Raw genomic sequence first — 19,295 nt, 5'->3', positions numbered from 1 at the left:
AGCCCTAGCCACTGAACAGTGGTTAGAGCATTAGCCTGGGCTCAGAGGGGTTGCAGGTTTGATTCCCAGTCAAGGGCACATACCTGGGTTGCCAGTTCGAACTGCATCCCCAGTTAGGGTGTTTGCGAGAGGCAACCAATTGATGTGTCTCTCCCACAATGATGTTTCTTTTTCTTTCTCTCTTTCTGCCCCTCCCTCCCTTCCACTCTCTAAAAATCAATGGAAAAAATATCCTCAGTTGAGGATTTTAAAAAATGATAAATAGTATATTTACAAGTTGTTTAAATAATTCTAAATGTCTGTGTACCTCTACATAGCCTCAAAGTATCTTTGTGTATACATATATAAAACTGACAGCCCACCTAGTATGAGTCAGTGGTTGAGCATTGACCCAGGAACCAAAAGGTCACTTTTTTAATTCCCATTGAGGCACATGCCCAGGTTATGGGTTCAATTCCCAGTAGTAGGGGGTGTGTAGTAGGCAGCCAATTGATGATGTTTTTCTCTCATTGATGTTTCTATCTACCTCTCTTCCTTCCTCTCTAAAAATCAATAAAAACATATAAAAAAAGGAAAAAAAACTGACAAAGCGAAAATGATCAAGCTTGGGAGATTTTAACAAAACTATCTCAATAACTGACAAAATTAAGAAGGGAAAAGTTACAAAATACCCTATTAAGCCCTAGCCAGTTTGCCTCAGTGGCTAGAGCCGTGGTCGGCAAACTGCGGCTCGTGAGCCACATGCGGCTCTTTGGCCCCTTGAGTGTGGCTCTTCCACAAAATACCACGGCCTGGGCGAGTCTATTTTGAAGAAGTGGCGTTAGAAGAAGTTTAAGTTTAAAAAATGTGGCTCTCCAAAGAAATTCCAATCGTTGTGCTGTTGATATTTGGCTCTGCAGACTAATGAGTTTGCTGACCACTGGGCTAGAGCATTGGCCCTCAGACTAAAGAGTCCTGGGTTCAATTCTGCTCAAGGATTTGAACATACCTTGGTTCCCGGCTCAATCTCTGGCTCTGGTTGAAACTCCCGCGGGAGGCAACTGTTATGCCCAGATTTCGTGATCTCCAAAGACCACCAGGGAGCCGAGTCTGATGCAAAAGCAAAGAGCCTTTATTTGAGCTAGCTCGAGCTCAGTCCCACACACACACACCAGCGCAGCGGTGAGGTGGAGAGAGAGAGAGCTTCAACAGGACAAAGGTTTTATAGGGGTCTGGGGCAGGGGGAGGGTACCCTGAGTTGGCTGACCCCGATTGGTCAGTTCCAGGTCACCTGAAGGGACTAGCAAGGCTGTCCCCTACCCACACAGTTTTCCCAGGCTTGTTTGGATGGTGGTTATCAGTAGAATGAGAGCAACCTTTCATAGCTTACCAAGAAGTCTGTAACTGTTTAATGAGATTTGCTGTACTGAGAATTTGTCCTTCTGCTCTGTCTCTCCCTTAGAGATTAAGAGGAACAAAGAATACATTCCTCTTAACAGACCTCCTATTCAGTGTTTTGTGCACAAAAGGCATTATGCAGTTAATAAACTTGCTGCAGTCTCTCGATGATCTGTAGTCCTCCCGATCCCGCTCTCCTGTCTTTCTTTATTTTCTCAATTCCCACCTCCCTACCTCAGCCCCGGTTCAACCTGTCAGGCTGGCCCTGGCACCTGATGGGTGAAGGAGCATGCTACAGTATAGCCCAATTTGAGCCTAGCTGCTTTCTTGTAGTCTTTCTCGGAAGGGAGGTTATTCTGGGGACAGGATGAAGGGCCTAGCACAAAAATGGAGTCTCTGCCCTTTCACAACCAATCCATGTGGACTCTCTCACATCAATATTTCTCTCTCTGTCTCTCCCCCTCCATTCCAGTCTTTCTAAAAATCAATGGAAAAATAGCCTCCAGTGAGAATTAACAAACAAACAAAAAATACCCTATTAAGAACCTTAATAAACACATAGAGAATTATAGCCAATCCTGTAACCAATAATTTGAGAATACACATAATTTTCAAGCATATGAGACATTATGAAAACTGATCATGTATTAGGTCAAAAAAACAAATCTGAAATAACAAATATCAGATGGACTTGCTGTATTACCACAACTCCATGATGAAGTAATTAATATGGGAATTCTCTTCACAATTTTTCTGTAAGAATTTAAAGCTGTTCTAAGATTAAAAGTTTATTAAGGCATATATTCAGAAATTAAAAAAAAACCCTATATCTACGTATGGATTAAAGAGGAAATTAAAATGAACAATTAAAAATAGAATTGACAATGGAATGAGTAGAACGTGGCTTGTAGGATGTACAGCTAATGCCATACGCAGATGGAATTTTCTAGCTTTAAAATTTCAAATTTTAAAAGGCAAGCTAAAAATTAATACAATAAGCATTCATCTCACAACATGAGGAAAAGTATAGAACAAACTCAAAGGAAGTATAAAGAAGGAAAAAAGAAAGAGTAAAAAATAGAAACAAAGATTTCATAGAAAAGGTAAAAAATCCCAAGGTGAGTTCTGTAAAGACTAATAACATTAGTGTATCTGATGGATAAAGAAGAGAAGATATATATATATATATATATATAGTGCAGGAATGAAAAAGGAGAAGTAACTGCAGATACAATAAAGATATTTGAAAATACTAAATTATGAACATAATGGCAATACACTAAAAGTCTTAAACAAAATGGACAATCCTAGAATTAAAGAACTAATAAATACATAAGTAAATAATTCTAAATTCCTGATTCAATGTTAAAATATTTTAACATAGAAATTAATTAACAACAGATACAGCCTATATGGTTTTCATGATTGGTACGTTATATCAATCATTTTAGAAAGAAGCAATTCCTGCCTCATACAAACTTTCCAAAGAATAAAAAAAGGAACACATCTCAAATTTGAAATCCAAATCAAAAAAAGAATACTGTATGTGAATGGACAATTATAGATCAAACTCATTTATGAACATGGATGCAAAAATACTACAAATATTAGAAATCAAGCAATGTATTAAAGAGACTTCATATTCATAATGGGTTTATCCTAGAAATACAAGGGTAATTTATAATTAAAAAAATCTATCCATTGTCCTAATCGGTTTGGCTCAGTGGATAGAGCGTCGGCCTATGGACTGAAGGGTCCCAGGTTCGATTCCGGTCAAGGGCATGTACCTTGGTTACGGGCACATCCCCAGTAGGGGGTGTGCAGGAGGCAGCTGATCGATGTTTCTCTCTCATCGATGTTTCTAACTCTCTATCCCTCTCCCTTCCTCTCTGTAAAAAGATCAATAATATATATATATATATATAAAAAATCTATCCATGTATTTAAGCCACATTCAGAGATTAAAGAAGAAAACACAGACAACAATCTCAATATATAAAGAATAAGCATTTAACAGTATGTTGATGCTTCTATGTCTCTGGGTCTGTTTTTTTTTTTTTTTAACATGTTTTTATTGATTTCAGAGGGGAAGGGAGAGGGAGAGAGAGATAGAAACATCAACGATGAGAGAGAATCATCAATCAGCTGCCTCCTGCACACCCCGCACTGGGGATTGAGCCCACAACCTGGGCATGTGCCCTTAACCAGAATTGAACCAGGGACCCTTCAGTCCACAGGGTGAAGCTGCATCCACTGAGTCAAACCAGTTAGGGCTCTGGGTCTGTTTTTGATCATCAGGTTATTTGGCTCATTAGATTACACATATGAGTGAGATCATGTGATAGATACTTCAGAGGGAAGGCAGGGGAGGATGGGTGGGAAAAGATTAAGCAAAGAACTTATATGCATATATGCATAACCTGTGGACACAGACAATGGGGTGGTGAGGACCTGGGGGAGGGGGACAAGAGCCAGCTGGGAAAGGTTAATGGGGGGAAAAGGAGGACCTATGTAATACTTTCAACAATAAAGTTGTTTTTTTTGTGTGTGTTTTTTTTAATTTAATTTAATTTTTTTAATTAAGGTATTATATGTGTACATATCTTACCATTACCCCCCCACACCCCACTCCCATACATGCCCTCATCCCCCAATGTCATTTACTAAAATCCAACATTTAATGGATTCATCAAACCAACGTTCAGATGACTGGTTCATGACCAAACTCCTAACAAACTGGGTGGAAAAATAATCTTTAACCTGAAAAAAAAGTATATATATAAAATCTAGCGCTGGTTGGTATGTCATCCGATGCATCAAAAGGTTGCAGGTTCAATTCTTGGTCAGGACACATACCTAGGTTGTGGGTTCTATCCCTAGTGAGGGCACATATGGGAGGCAACTGATGCATGCTTCTCATACATCAATGTTTCCCTCTACCTCCGTTTCCAGCCTCCCTCCTCCCCCCACCCCCGTCTCCCTCTCTTCCTTCCTCTCTCCCTCCCTCCCTCTCTCTCTTCCCAAAAATCAATAAACACATCCTTGGGTGAGGATTAAAAAGAAAAATCTACAAAAAACATCATCCTTAATAGCAAATACTTAGAATTCCTTTTAAAATCAGTAAAAAAAAACATCCTGCTATAACTTTTTGTTGTAATTAAGCATTGTTCTGGAGTCCTAACAAACATGATAAGAAATAAAAGGTATACAAATTACATTGGAAATCATCAAAGCATCATTATTTTTCACATGATACAAACATCTACATAAAAAATTCAAAGTACACATATGTTTCAACCCAGAAATCCCATTCCTTGGTATATCCCCTAGAAAAAATGTTTGAAAATAAAAATAAAAATCCAAAGCATGTATTAAATAATACTAGTATATGGACAACACTTAAAAATGTGTAGCAATATTGCAACTTGGGTAAGTTGAACCTGTTTGTACTTAATATAAATTTAATCCTATATAATAAAAAGGTAATATGCAAAATGACCATCACTCCAACACAAAAATGGCCACCCCCATTGGTCAAAGATGGCCGCCCCCATATGGACACAAGATGGCCACCACAGATGGCCGGCAGGGGAGGGCAATTGGGAGGGACCAGGCCTGCAAGGAAGGGCAGTTGTGGGCGATCAGGCCAGCAGGGGAGGGCAGTTGGGAGGGACCAGGCCTGCAAGTGAGGGCAGTTGGGGGTGATCAAGCCTGCAGGGGAGGGCAGTTAGGGGTGACCAAGCCAGCAGAGGAGAGAAGTTGGGGGCAACCAGGCCTGCAGGGAAGGGAAGTTTGGAGGGACACAGGCCTGCAGGGGAGAGCAGTTGGGGGCGACCAGGCCTGCAGGGGAGGGCAGTTAAGGGTGACCAGGCCTGCAGGGGAGGGCAATTGGGGGGGACCCAGGCCTGAAGGGGAGAGCAGTTGGGGGGACCAGGCCTGCAGGGGAGGGCAGTTAGGGGTGACCAGGGCTGCAGGGGAGGGCAGGTAGGGGTGACCAGGGCTGCAGGGGAGGGCAGTTAGGGGTGACCAGACCTGCAGGGGAGGGCAGTTAGGGGCAAACAGGCTGGCAGGGGAGCAGTTAGGCATCAATCAGGCTGGCAGGGGAGTGGTTAGGGGGTGATCAGGCTGGCAGGCAGAAGCGGTTAGGGGCAATCAGGAAGGCAGGCAGGCGAGCAGTTGGGAGCCAGCAGTCCTGGATTATGAGAGGGATGTCCGACTGCCCGTTTAGGCCTGATTCTACCAGGATCGGGCTTAAACGGGCAGTTGGACATCCCTCGAGGGGTCCCAGATTGGAGAGGGTGCAGGCTGGGCTGAGGGACACCTCCCTCCCCCGTGCACAAATTTCGTGCACTGGGCCTCTAGTCTATATTTATAAAAGGCTAATATGCTAAGTGTCTGACAGTCTCACTGGTTGCTATGATGCACACTGACCACCAGGGGGCAGATGCTCAACACAGGAGCTGCTGTGATGTGCACTGGCCATTTACAGAGAAACAGCACCGTGGACCTGGCGCCGACAAACAACACTTGGCTTCCCCCAAGTGGGACACAGGCCCTGCCACCACCCCAGAGCAACAGCCCACCAAATTGCAGCCGATGCTGCCAAGACCCCATGGTGCAAAATGTGGCCCACAGCCCAGCCCAGCCCAGCCCAGCCCGGATACGGTGGCTGTGGGTGCCTGGTAATGATGTCATAGCAACTCCCGGTTTCCTCTTCCTAGCAACTAGCTTCCTTGGAGTTTCTTCAGCCCAGGAACACGACATGCTATATAGTCAGGTGCAAATATTTTACACTTTAACCAAATGTCTGTGAAGTGTTTTCCTGTGCCTCATCTCATTTGATCCTCACAGAAGTCCTGAAGTAGGTAGATAGGAGACTTGGTGGAATCCTATTTTCTTTTCATTAGCCAGAAAATGGAGATTTAGAAAGCTTAGAAACTAGACCCAACTGAAAAGAAATAAGAAATGATGAACCTTGAAAATGACTTCAGGTTTTCTCACTGTGCAGAATATAGTCCAACACTGCTGCAGTTAAATATTTTAACCTTTGTTCTCCCTGCATGATCTACAATAATAATCTGCTTTTGTTGATATTTACTGCTGTGTTGCTGACAATTACCTGAAAGAGAAGTTGGGGTTCTTCACTGGGCTGGAAAAAGTTTACCTAATTACAAAGCAGATCTAATTAAGCAAGTTTATTCTATATATATAAAAGGCTAAGTTGACTCATGTATGCATGATATATATAAAGCTCTCGCTGGCGCCAATTGCACATGTGTGTTTAGATCTGTCATTGTCAATCGTGAATTTCGTTGACACTTCTATTACAGAGAAAGGGCAAATAGCAATATTAAACTATTTCTTCTAATTAATTTCCTTTCAATGTGCACGAATTCGTGCCCTAGGCCACTAGTCAACCAATAAAACGCTTTTAAAAATACAGAGTTCTGAACCTAACCTCTGGAATGTTCAATTTGGTAGATCTGGAATGGGTCTCTGAAATCTGTAGTTTTTAAAAGCTCACTAGATGATTCTCACAGATATCTAGGTTTAGAAAACACTGATTTAGTTATCTTCTTCCACAGGAATAGTTGAAATATTGTTTCTGTTGCTATCATTAGCAACATGATAAGAGATCATGGATCTCTATTTGATTCTTATGATATACATATATAGTCTTATAAATATGTAGGTATATATTGAAATGCACTGTTGCTCTTTCTTCCCTTCCTTCCTCCTTTCCTATCTGTTTATCTATCTCCATGATCACTTATCCACAATCAAAAATTCAAACAGTTCTGAAAACTGAAAGTTATATATAATATTTGGTAGTAAAACATGACCTCACTAGAAAAATTTGATGACAAATCTTGATCTCAACAAGTAACAGTCTTTAATTTATCATACGTTTCAGTGTAGAAATATTGTGTGTGATTATGATTCCCAAAGCAACCAAGTAATAATGCAATATATGGAATATGTGCCTTATTGGTATTCTAAAATATAAAGAAGTATAATTTTGATTTGAATATTAAAACAAATGGCCACTCAAATAAAAAACCTGTTTCCCTGTATATGGCAATTTTCTCAATTACCCATTATATGGAATGGCTATTGTTTAAAATGTTCACACCATGCCCTAGCCAGTTTGGCTCAGTGGATAGAGTGTTGGCCTGTGGACTGAAGGGTCCCAGGTTCAATCCCGGTCAAGGGCACATGCCTGGGTTGCAGTCTCGATCTCCAGTGGGGGGCATACCAGAGGCAGCCAATAACTGATTCTCTCTCATCATTGATGTTTCCATCTCTCTTTCCCTCTCCTTTCCTCTCTGAAATCAATAAAAATATTTTTAAATAAATAAAATGTTCACCCCTTAAAAGTATATAAGTAACTAAGAATGAGGAACAAGACAATTTTAAAATGTTCCTTTTTGGAAAAGAGCTGTTTGTAGACAGTTATTATGTTGCACAATCAAATTATATGTTCCTACCAGGAATATTTTCTATTTGAAAACATATTGGGCTTAGTAAATAGTCTAAAATTTAATACTCTTAAATACTTATAAATTAAAATTTAAAGGAACTCAAATGATTTAAAATACAATTTACTTTTAGTTGCCAGCAGTAATATTTTAACCATGAAAAGTCCTTCATATAATGCAACCATGATTAGTAAAATAAAGTATGAGATTTGATTATATCATAATTACTAGCAGTTCTGAAAATTACACTTATAATAAATTCAGAGTTAGCAATTCAATCCCATAAAAGTAGAAAATGTATGTGTGTACACATTCATTCTCATTCTCTCTTATTCTCTCTCATCTTCTTCCCTCCATCCCTCCCTCTCTCCCTCCCTACCCTCTCTCTCCCTTTCCTCTAGCCAAGTTCTTTTTTAAATTTAAGAAATATATACTATGATGAGGCTAGATGTACATTAAGGATATGTGAATTTTTACCAGTTCCTATTCCAAATAGTTCTATACATTCAGAAATGAGTAAGGAGATGAATTCTCCGACCTCAACCTTGCAAAAGAATATGGCAGAGACAAGATTACCAACATTTTTAATATAGTTTAAGTAGAAATAAGTATTATCACATGAATACACATAGAAGGACTACATATCTTAGACTATCACCACTGTCAAATATATTCATGTGTGTCTATGTAGTTCAGACAACTTGTAAAACCAGTGTTTTTCTGATAAATATTTTGACCCAGGCCAGAAATCAAAACATCGCTGAATCTAAAACCTTACCTCTATAACTCTTGGGTAATTTTTACATGCAGAGCACAAGATTCTTAAATTCAGGTATCTTCTATTCAAATTATCATCCTTTGTGTATACTACAATAAGTGAATATCCTCTATACTGAGGTGGGGGAATTGATTGCTGATGTGGAAAATAATGGAATCAATTCAACTACTAAATTGAGCTATGAACCAGACTTGATATGCAGTGCAATATTTTAAATACTTTAGTTGGCTATAAATTCCAGGAGTATTTTTCTATTTGGAAAAATAACACTGGCAGAATAATCTCCTTCACTGACTACTCATAAATTCAACTTGGCAAAGTGGTTGCTATTAAGACAGCTTTTGTTTTTCCTTGCCCACTGAAAAAGCAGTGGCTGAAATACTTTATTATTGATTGACTGAAAGTTTAGAAAGACTGAAGAGTAATATTTATTATCATTTATAGAAAGAAGTATAAGGTCCTAGACTAGATGTTGAGTTATCCCAGGCTCCAGCAACCTGTGCATCAGTGATGTTGGTCTCCAATGGTTACCTGACTGTGGCTTCATATACAGTTCCTTTGTCTAATGTACCCTTATTTTCACCCTGCCTAAAATCCTACTCTTAATCCCTGTGAGGTTTAGCACTTAGCACCAGGCTTGCTTTGTAGCTAACATAAACAATATCACTCACTCTGAGAAACTGATCTCAAACACTTCCATTAATGGCAAAAGGTTTCGCTCCTCCCGTCAAAATCCATGCAAGAACAAAAACCTAATTTACCTGGTCCTTGGGATTGATAAGGAAATAATAAGGAAATCAAATTAATCATGTGAACATTTCAATTATTTCTAATATTCTGAAAGTATTAATTCCCCACCTTCCAATTCGACTAAATTAAAATTTAAAACATTACATCAAGATGTACCTTTTACATATTTCAAAGATTTAGAACAAACTCTCCAAAAATTCATCTGGAATGAAAAAAGACCCGGAATAGCCACAGCAATCCTGAGAAAGAAGAACAAAGTTGGAGGGATCACAATACCAGATATCAAGCTATATTACAAAGCCACGGTTCTCAAAACTGCCTGGTACTGGCACAAGAATAGACATATAGCCCTAACTGGTTTGGCTCAGTGGATAGAGCATCAGCCTGCAGACTGAAGGGTCCAAGGTTCGATTCCGGTCAAGGGCATGTACCTTGATGGCGGGCACATCCCCAGTAGGGGGTGTGCAGAAGGCAGCTGATCGATGTTTCTCTCTCATCAATGTTTCTAACTCTTTATCCCTCTCCCTTCCTCTCTGTAAAAAAATCAATAAAATATATTTAAAAAATAGAATAGACATATAGACCAATGGAACAGAACAGAGAACCCAGAAATAGACCCAAGCCATTATGCTCCATTAATATTTGACAAAGGAGGCAAGAGCATACAATAGAGTCAAAACAGTCTCTTCAATAAATGGTGCTGGGAAATTTGGTCAGATACATGCAAAAAAAATGAAACTAGATCACCAACTTACACCATACACAAAAACAAACTCAAAATGGCTAAAAGACTTAAATGTAAGATGGGAAACCATAAAAATCCTACAAGACTCCATAGGCAGCAAAATAGCAGACATATGTTGTACCAGTATCTTTACAGACACAGCTCATAGGGCAATGGAGACTAAGGAGAAAATATACAAATGGGACTACATCAAAATAAAAAGATTCTGCACAGTAAAAGAAACCATCAACAAAACAACAAGAAAGCCCACTGCATGAGAGAACATATTTGCCAATGATATTTCCGATAAGGGTTTAATCTCCAAAATTTACAGAGAACTCATACAACTTAACAAAAGGAAGATAAACAACCCAATCAAAAAATGGGCAAAGGACCTAAATAGACACTTTTTGAAAGAGGATACGCAGAAGGCCCAGAGACATATGAAAACATGCTCAAAGTCACTAATCATCCGAGAGATGCAAATCAAAACAACAATGAGATACCATCTCACACTGTCAGAATGACTATCATCAACAAATCAACAAATGACAAGTGCTGGTGAAGATGTGGAGAAAACGGAAATCTACTGCACTGCTGGTGGGAATGCAGACTGGTGCAGCCACTGCAGAAGACAGTATGGAGTTTCCTCAAAAAGTTTAAAATGGAACTCCCATTTGACCCAGTAATCCCACTTCTAGGACTATATCCCAAAAACCAGAAACACCAATCAGAAAGAACATATGCACCCCTATGCTCATAGCAGCACAATTTACAATAGCTAAGATTTGGAAACAACCTAAGTGCCCATCAGCAGATGAGTGGATTAAAAACCTGTGGTACATCTACACAATGCAATACTATGCTGCTATAAAAAAGAAGGAACTTTTACCATCTGCAACAGCATAGATGGAAGTGAAGAACATTTTGCTAAGTGAAATAAGCCAGTCCGAGAAAGATAAATATCACATGATCTCACTGATATGTGGGATATAATGATCAACATAATGTGATGAACAAGAATAGATCCAGAGACCAAGGTAGGGGAGGGAGGGGTAGGTTAGAGAGCAACCAAAGGACTTGGATGCATGTATATTAGCATATCCAATGGACATAGGCACTGAAGCGGTGGGGGCTTGCCTAGGGTGGGAATGGCTGGCGAGGGGGGGGTCAATTGGGGAAAAAGAAAACAAATGTAAAACTTTAGACAATAAAAAAATGTACCTTTTAATAGGAAATACCTATGACCCAGATTTTTCTTCATGATCATCTAAAGTAGGCTATCCCTAAAGTGATTATGGAGATTCATGATTGTTTACACTCTTTTCAACAAAATCTCAAGTGGAATGTCAATATATAGAAAAAGTAGCTCTATATAACCCTATCAAACACAACAGAATTTCACTGTAAGTTGTGGAGTCACTGTGCAAAAGCAAACACAGCAGAGATTTTGGAGATCAGGCCAGATCCTTTACCATATGCTTATAATCTTCTGGCTTTCTTAGCTTTAATTTCCTCTTCCATAAAATTAGGGTTCTTCTAGTGTTGTTGAGAGTTTGAGATAATATATACAAAAGCCCTAGCACAAAGTTTGACACATAGTAGGTGCTCAATAAATTATCATTACCACTTCATGACTTTGCTAAGTGACCTATCTTAATTAGGTAATGTGGTTAGTCAGGGAATAAAATGTCCCATTGTCTATTTAAAACATTCTATGTGGTTTCATTTATTTGCAATTACACTACTGAGAAGCAAAGGATGAAAATCAATTATGTCTTAATAGATGATTGCTTTAAAATTTAAATAAATAAGAATAATTAGGGTTCAACATATTCATTTTGTATACAGAAGGAAGCCTTGCTTTAAGATTTCAATCTACTTCCTCAAGATTCCTAGAAGAAATTCATGGCAGAAATCTCAGGTCCTGCCTGCCTCTCTGAAGTGGGTGGAGCAACACCAAGTAAAAGTAAGTTATTCAAACACAGTAGGACAGAAAGCTCTTGGATTCCAAGTGCCAAAAGCAGGATTATGTAATCATTTGGGCACAGGAAAGTAGAGGATGAAAAAAAAAGGAGGTAAGAGGAAGGAAATAAAAATGTTCCACTAGCACCTGCCTGCTCCAAAATAAAGCAGTGGTACCAATACCACAGAAAGTTTATATATACATTTTATGAGAAGTGCCATGATATATCTACATTTCCCCCTTTTCAGCTATCTGCATCTTGTTCATCCCTGTGTGTTTCTGGGAGATAGAGTTGGGGATCACAAAAACACATCAGAACTGAAAGGAACCCTAGCGATCACTTAACTTTCCTCATTTTACAGATGGGAAAACTGAAACCTAGAGATGGATAATTGAGGAGTAATTGCTGAATAAAAGAATTAAAAGGAACACAAATCCAGCTCAACTTATATTTCTATTTGCATTTTAACTTTCATAGCAAATTGCTCAGAATTGGTACTCAAATGACATTAAATGATAAACCATAAGTAATCATTATTTGCAATACTTCTTCTAAGACACAACATCCTAATAGCTAGTCAGTCCATAAATTATAAGACTACAGTCACATCTAATCTAATAAAGAGGAAATATGCAAATTGACCATCACACCGCCACAAAGATGGCGGTGCCCATAGCCACAAGATGGCTGCGCCCAGTCCACTCAGCCCCGCCAGAGTCTCCCAGTCCTTTGAGCGCCGCTGGGGTAGGGGAAGCCCGAGTCCCCCAGGCGGGTCCAGCTGCACCATTTGCCTGCTGCCGCCTAGAGTCCCCCAGTCCTTTGAGCCCCACCGGGGAGGCGGCCAAAGTCCCTCAGTCCTTTCAGCCCCTTCATGAGGCTGGATGCTGCATCCCTCTGTGTGGGCACAGCCACACGCAAGTGGGCTGGGACTTGACTCTGGGTATCCCGATGCAGGCAGACTTGATGCTGTGTCCCTGTGGTCACTGGCCCAGACTCTGACAGCAGGGAGGAGGGAGTCACACCCCCACAGAATCAGCCAGAATCAGCCGTTGGTCAGACAACTCACAGCCAGGACTCTCATTCACCTGCATCTCAGATCCTGACAGCAGGGAGATGGAAAAATGTCTAATGAGCAAGTATTGATATAACGTAGCTCTGTAGCCGAAAGAAGCCAGAATTATCGACAGAAAATGTCAGAAGACCAATGTGCCTCTGATGCTGAAAGAAGGTGGTGTTGGTGACAGAATGTATCTGAAAAGCTGCTATTGACAAAACGTAGCTCTGAAGGCAAAAGAAGGCGGCATCATCGACAGAAAATGTCTAAAGACCAATGTGCGTCTGAAGTTGAAAGAAGGTGGTGGCAACGACAGAATATGTCTAAAGAGCAGTCATCAACATGTACTATCAATACTGGTAGGAACTGCCTTCTCAGCGAAAATGGAGTACATGAGGATGCAATTCTCAAACATATTTGTGGTGGAATGACTGTTAGATGTCAATTTTGCCTATCACTAAATTTCTCTGATGAAACACCATCTGATGGGAAATTTACTCAATGTTGTAGCAAAGGTAAAGCCTGTCCAAATGAAATACATTTTCCAGAATACCCAGCATATTTAAAAAATTTAATGATAAACAAAGATTCTGACCATAAAAATTTCATGGAAAATATTCGTTTCATAAATAGTTCTCTTGCTTTTGCTTCCATGGGTGCAAATATTGCATCACCATCAGGATATGAGACATACTGTTTTAGAATACATGGACAAGTTTATCACCGTACTGGAACTTTACATCCTTTGGATGGTGTTTCTTGGAAGTTTGCTCAACTCTATATTTTGGATACAGCCGAAGCGACAAGTAAAAGTTTAGCAATGCCAGAAAACCAGGGCTGCTCAGAAAGACTCATGATCAACATCAACAACTTCATGCATGAAATAAATGAATTAACAAAATCATACAAGATGCTACATGAGGTAGAAAAGGAAGCCCAATCTGAAGCAGCAGCAAAAGGTATTGCTCCCACAGAAGTAACAAAGGCGATCAAATACGATTGTAACAGTGACCCAGGTAGATATAATTCTCACCGTGTAACCGAGGTTGCTGTCATATTCAGAAATGAAGATGGAGAACCTCCTTTTGAAAGGGACTTGCTCATTCATTGTAAACCAGATCCCAATAATCCGAATGCCACTAAAATGAAACAAATCGGTATCCTGTTTCCTACATTAGATGCAATGACATATCCTATTCTTTTTCCACATGGTGAAAAAGGCTGGGGAACAGATATTGCATTAAGACTCAGAGACAACAGTGTATTCGACAATAATACTAGACAAAATGTAAGGACACGAATCACACAAATGCAGTATTATGGATTTCATCTCTCTGTGCGAGACACGTTCAATCCTATTTTAAATGTAAGACAATTAACTCAACAGTTTATTGTGGATTCATATTCAAAAATGGAGGCCAATCAGATAAATTTCATTAAAGCAAACCAATCTAAGTTGAGAGTTGAAAAATATGGTGGTTTGATGGATTATCTCAAATCTAGATCTGAAAATGGCAATGTGCCAATTGGTAAAATGATAATATTTCCGTCATCTTTTGAGGGTAGTCCCGGAAATATGCAGCAGCGATATCAGGATGCTATGGCAATTGTAATGAAGTATGGCAAGCCCAATTTATTCATAACCATGACATGCAACCCCAAATGGGCAGATATTACAAACAATTTACAACGCTGGCAAAAAGTTGAAAACAGACCTGACTTGGTAGCCAGAGTTTTTAATATTAAGCTGAATGCTCTTTTAAATGATATATGTAAATTCCATTTATTTGGCAAAGTAATAGCTAAAATTCATGTCATTGAATTTCAGAAACGCGGACTGCCTCACGCTCACATCCTATCTAATAAAGAATCCTATCTAATAAAAAGGGAATATGCTAATTGACCCTTACGCCGTCACAAAGATGGTGGTGCCCACAGCCAATAAGGAGGGAATATGCTAATTGACTGTGCCGCGCTCAAAGATGGGGGCGCCCACAGCCAATAAGGAGGGAATATGCTAATTGACTGTCCCGCCCTCAAAGATGGCGATGCCCACAGCCAATAAGGAGGGAATATGCTAATTGACTGCCCTGCCCTCAAAGATGGTGGCGCCCATGGCCACAGGATGGCGGCACCCAGTCCCCTCAGCACCACCAGGGTGGCAGGCACATGGCAAGGCCAGGTCCGCCCCCAGGCGGGCCCAGCCACTCTGCACACCTGCTCCAGAGTCCCCCAGTCCCCTCAGTCCCGCAGGGCTGGCCCAAGGAGCAGGCCAGCCTCAGATGGCAGCTGCCCAGCTGCCCAGGGCCACCCGAGGCTCAGGTAACCAGGGACAGCCAAGGCTTGCGCTGCCGGCAGTGGCCGCAGCAGAGGTGTGATGGGGGCATCACCTTCCCCTGATCGCCAGGTCACCTACCACCCCTGAGGGCTTCCCGACTGTGAGGGGGGCAGGCCGGGCTGAGGGACCCCCCTTTTCAGTGCATGAATTTTCATGCACCGGGCCTCTAGTAAAATACAAAATATTATTAATATCCTGGTCTAAAAATCACAATACATTTGTCAACACTAGCAAAGCCTCAGAGATTCTGATAAGTAATTAGTTCTGCTTTAGGATATAAAGCCATTCATAGCGGTTAACAGACATTTTTAAGATAACTAACAATATTTGCCTAAAACACAGTCTCATCTATATGGAAGACTACAAAAGGAGACAATGATACCAGTCCAGTTCAGAGTCCTTTCTGTACTCTCAGAACGTATGCAGTACCCATTATCTACTTTATTATTTCTCAACCTTTTTCAGGTTAGAATCCCTTGGAGAAACAGATGTCAGCTATAGATATTTCCCGCAGAAAAAAGGCACATAGTGACAGAAAATTTTGCATACAATTTCAAGGAGTTTAGTAAATCCAAACATGGGATCAAGAATCACTGTTCTAGTATTCATCTAAGTTAGTATGTGCTGTCTTATATTGCTATTTACCCACCTTCTCCCCGCCCCCACCCCAAGTGTGTCCTGGCTCAGTTAGATCAAAAGTTGCTCAGAGTTGGGAATGGGTCTTATAATCCCCTGTATCAACAGTCTGGCTACATTGCTCAGCCTACAGAAGAGACTCAATATATATTCATAATTAACGCTTAACAGAAGGTCATTTACCCACTTTGCATCCAAGTTCTGTGCAATGAAATGAGGATTCAAAGACTAAATAAATAATTACCATGTCCCTCAAGGAACTCAATTTAATGTAAGAGATAGATAAGCAAGCATCTGATTACAATAGTGGAAAAATGGCTACAATGGAAGGGAAAACATGGGAAAAGAACCACAGAGTAGGAACTGGTGCTCTCAGATCTCTAGTTTGTTGGGGATGGTGGGTTAGATTAGAAAGATGACATGGAAAGCTTCCTGAGAACGAAGCATATTTGATCCAACAAAATGCCAAAAGAGGGGTAATAGCAGAGAGAAGCAAAAAAACATAAAATAAAATAAGAGCATGTAGTAGGGAAGTAGGAAAGTATCCTTAATTATTCCTCTTTTATTGTATAATTCCTATAGTTAATCAACACTACTCCTGAAACACACTGTATTAATACTGCACACATATTGCTATTAATTATATACTTGTAAAACACCTATATGAACATGTTACAACAAATAAATTTGGTCATTCCATTGAGTTTTTTAAAGTGAGATTTGATCTAATCCACCATGATAAATTCAGTGTGTTTTAACTGTCCAAACACAGAAGTCACAATTATCATGCTAATTCCATTGTTAGCACATTTAATCTTTTTATATGCTGTAAATCTTCTTAAATGCTGCATTAAATATAGGCAACAAATAAATATTACTCAAGTTTCAGTTCAAGTTAGTTATTTATGAAAGACAGGTCTGAGTCAGTATGAAATTTCCTCCTCTATACTACAAGAAAAAGGTCTGGAATCTACAAAATGGAACCAAGAGAAGTAACCATTGACAGATGAGTCAAGTTACACCTCCTCACTTCTTCTGACAGACTGAAGGGTAGCTAATAGTTCATTTTTATGGTATAAACTATTGATAACAGTACCATTAATTTTAATTATGGTCACACATACATAAATTTCAGCAAAAGAATTAGTAACCAATTATCTTGTTATTGGAAATCACATAGGGTAGGCTTAGGTAGAGAAAAATTAATTTGCATTATTAGAATAGAAAAAGCAATTTTAGAGCTATTACCTCAAATCCTTCCAAAAGTTCTGGGAGATAGCAATTAGTACTCTATTTCTTAATATTTAACAGCATGTTCAAAACTTTATGATTTAGTATGTCTTTCCATTTCATTTTATCTTCATAACAGCCTTATAAGGTTGACAGGTCGGTTAGTATTTTTACAGATGAGTCAACTTTGCCTGCAGAGGCCATATGACTCCCTCTAATTCATATGTTTCTTACGAGGCAAAACTTGGATTAGAAACTGATTTTCTGACTTAGTCCAGTTGTGTTTCCTTTATTATACTGCTTTAAAAAATCATTTAATAGGGCTACACTTTCATAAATTATATCCTTTAAAGTGCAGTGATAACTGGGCCTTTTAGTCATCTACTCTGTTCATAAAATGACCTATTCTGCACCTTCTCACACTTTATTCTTGGTTTATCTTGGACAGTTCAGCCTAGTATGTGTTATCAATATTCCCTGTATGACTTATATAATGTAATCCTCTCACCAAAAGTCTTTCTAAACTAATGAAGGCAAAGAGCTTTAAAATGAGCTATCAAACAAATACTATTATCTACATTTTGTCATTTTGCCAAGTTTCATTCAATGGCAAGATACCAACTTACTTACTCTATTTTCTATAATGCCAACTCCTGGAATAAGGGAGGAATTACAGCGACATGGAAAACCTGTGATGGTATTTCAGTTGAGAAAAGCAATTTCATCCTTCTTCATTTCAGGGTTTCACACAGCTTGATTCCTAATCCTCTTGCTTCATTGGGAATGCAGGTGCAACTGATGAATTTTTATAGCTTTAGGTAAGGATGAGTTTCCTCATATGCTAAATCAGATTACTAACACACGCATTCAAATGACTTTGAAGGGGCGATATTAAGCACTTTACCTTGTTATCAGTCACCTCCATCGAGAAAAAGGAAGAAGTTCCACAGAAGCTACTGCATTCAAAACCTATACCTTCGCTCCAAACCTCAGGCAAACTCCTGCAGCCTGTTTCCACACCATCCTCTCGGATTTATTGCTAAGAAGTGGATAGTTCCACTGAAAGAACAAGTGACAGAACGAGGGAGGGTTCAAGCTCAAGAATGTTCTCAAACCAATCCAGTGACTCAGTTCCAAGTCCCCTGATTGTAGGGTGGCCACGGCTACCAGAAGACAATAACAAAACAAACAAAAACACACCAAAAAAAGCTGCCGGCGCTTACCTTGCCCTTCTACAACTAGACCTAAAAGATAACGCCACGGAGCTCTTCCCTGGGCTCCAGCCCCAGCTCTCTCCCCCCTCCCCCCGCACACCCCCCACTTTTCTTTCCCTAAAGCCCTAGCAGCAGTTTATCAGACGAGAAAGGATACTCTCCAAGTTCGACATGGCCCCACGACTTTTCTTAGGTGACGACAGCCCGGACAGCGGCACAGATTTTATGAGAGGACGATCAGAATTCCGTCCAGGTCTGGACCTGCGGCTAGCCTGGCATTTAGGTTTGAGATCCCACTTCCTGTTTCTGCGCAATGCCCACTGGGAGGCGGAGCTGTCAGTGCTCCAGGGGCGGAGCTGGGGTTATGCCAAAATGGCTGCCACCAACGAAGGTGGTTAGGGTGGGCTGCTGTCGCTGGGGGGCCTGGGAACTCCAGGGCAAGCGGTTACGCCCCTCCCCCTCCGGTACCTTCGGGCGCCTAACGGTTTTCCTCGCTCGCTCAGCTAACCTAGTTCCGAGCTCTTAACCTTGCGTCCCACCTCTTCCCTCAGATTTCATACTATCTTTGGCCCCTCAATTCTGTTCTCAGAGCTTAAATCTTACGGATGAAGGAAAAAGGTATAGGGCTTTTAAGTACTTTTTTTTAAAAAAGCTATAATCATATGAAATAAGAACCTAAGGGATAAGTGGGGTTGGCAATTTTTAAACGTGATGTTCATTCAGTTGAAGTTTTAAAAAGGATCGTGAT

The 19,295-nt window shown here is 40.1% G+C and overlaps 1 protein-coding gene across 2 annotated transcripts in view; it reads right to left on the bottom strand.

Annotated features, from left to right (window-relative positions):
• The window catches only part of LOC308240630 (charged multivesicular body protein 1B2), a 94,660-nt gene extending 75,809 nt beyond the window's left edge, over positions 1-18,851 (bottom strand). For both annotated transcript variants that reach the window (XR_013959817.1, XM_080653962.1), the window contains exon 1: positions 18,705-18,851. Coding sequence is in view for 1 of the 2 variants with exons in the window: in XM_080653962.1 (XP_080510088.1) it covers positions 18,705-18,720 (16 nt within the window). In the remaining variant the exon portion in view is untranslated. The remainder of the gene's footprint in view (positions 1-18,704) is intronic.
• Between the last annotated feature and the right edge of the window lie 444 nt (positions 18,852-19,295).

Source organism: Plecotus auritus, assembly GCF_963455305.1.
Source record: "Plecotus auritus genome assembly, chromosome: X".
Taxonomy (NCBI): Eukaryota; Metazoa; Chordata; class Mammalia; order Chiroptera; family Vespertilionidae; genus Plecotus; species Plecotus auritus.
This window is presented reverse-complemented; position numbering and strand designations above follow the sequence as displayed.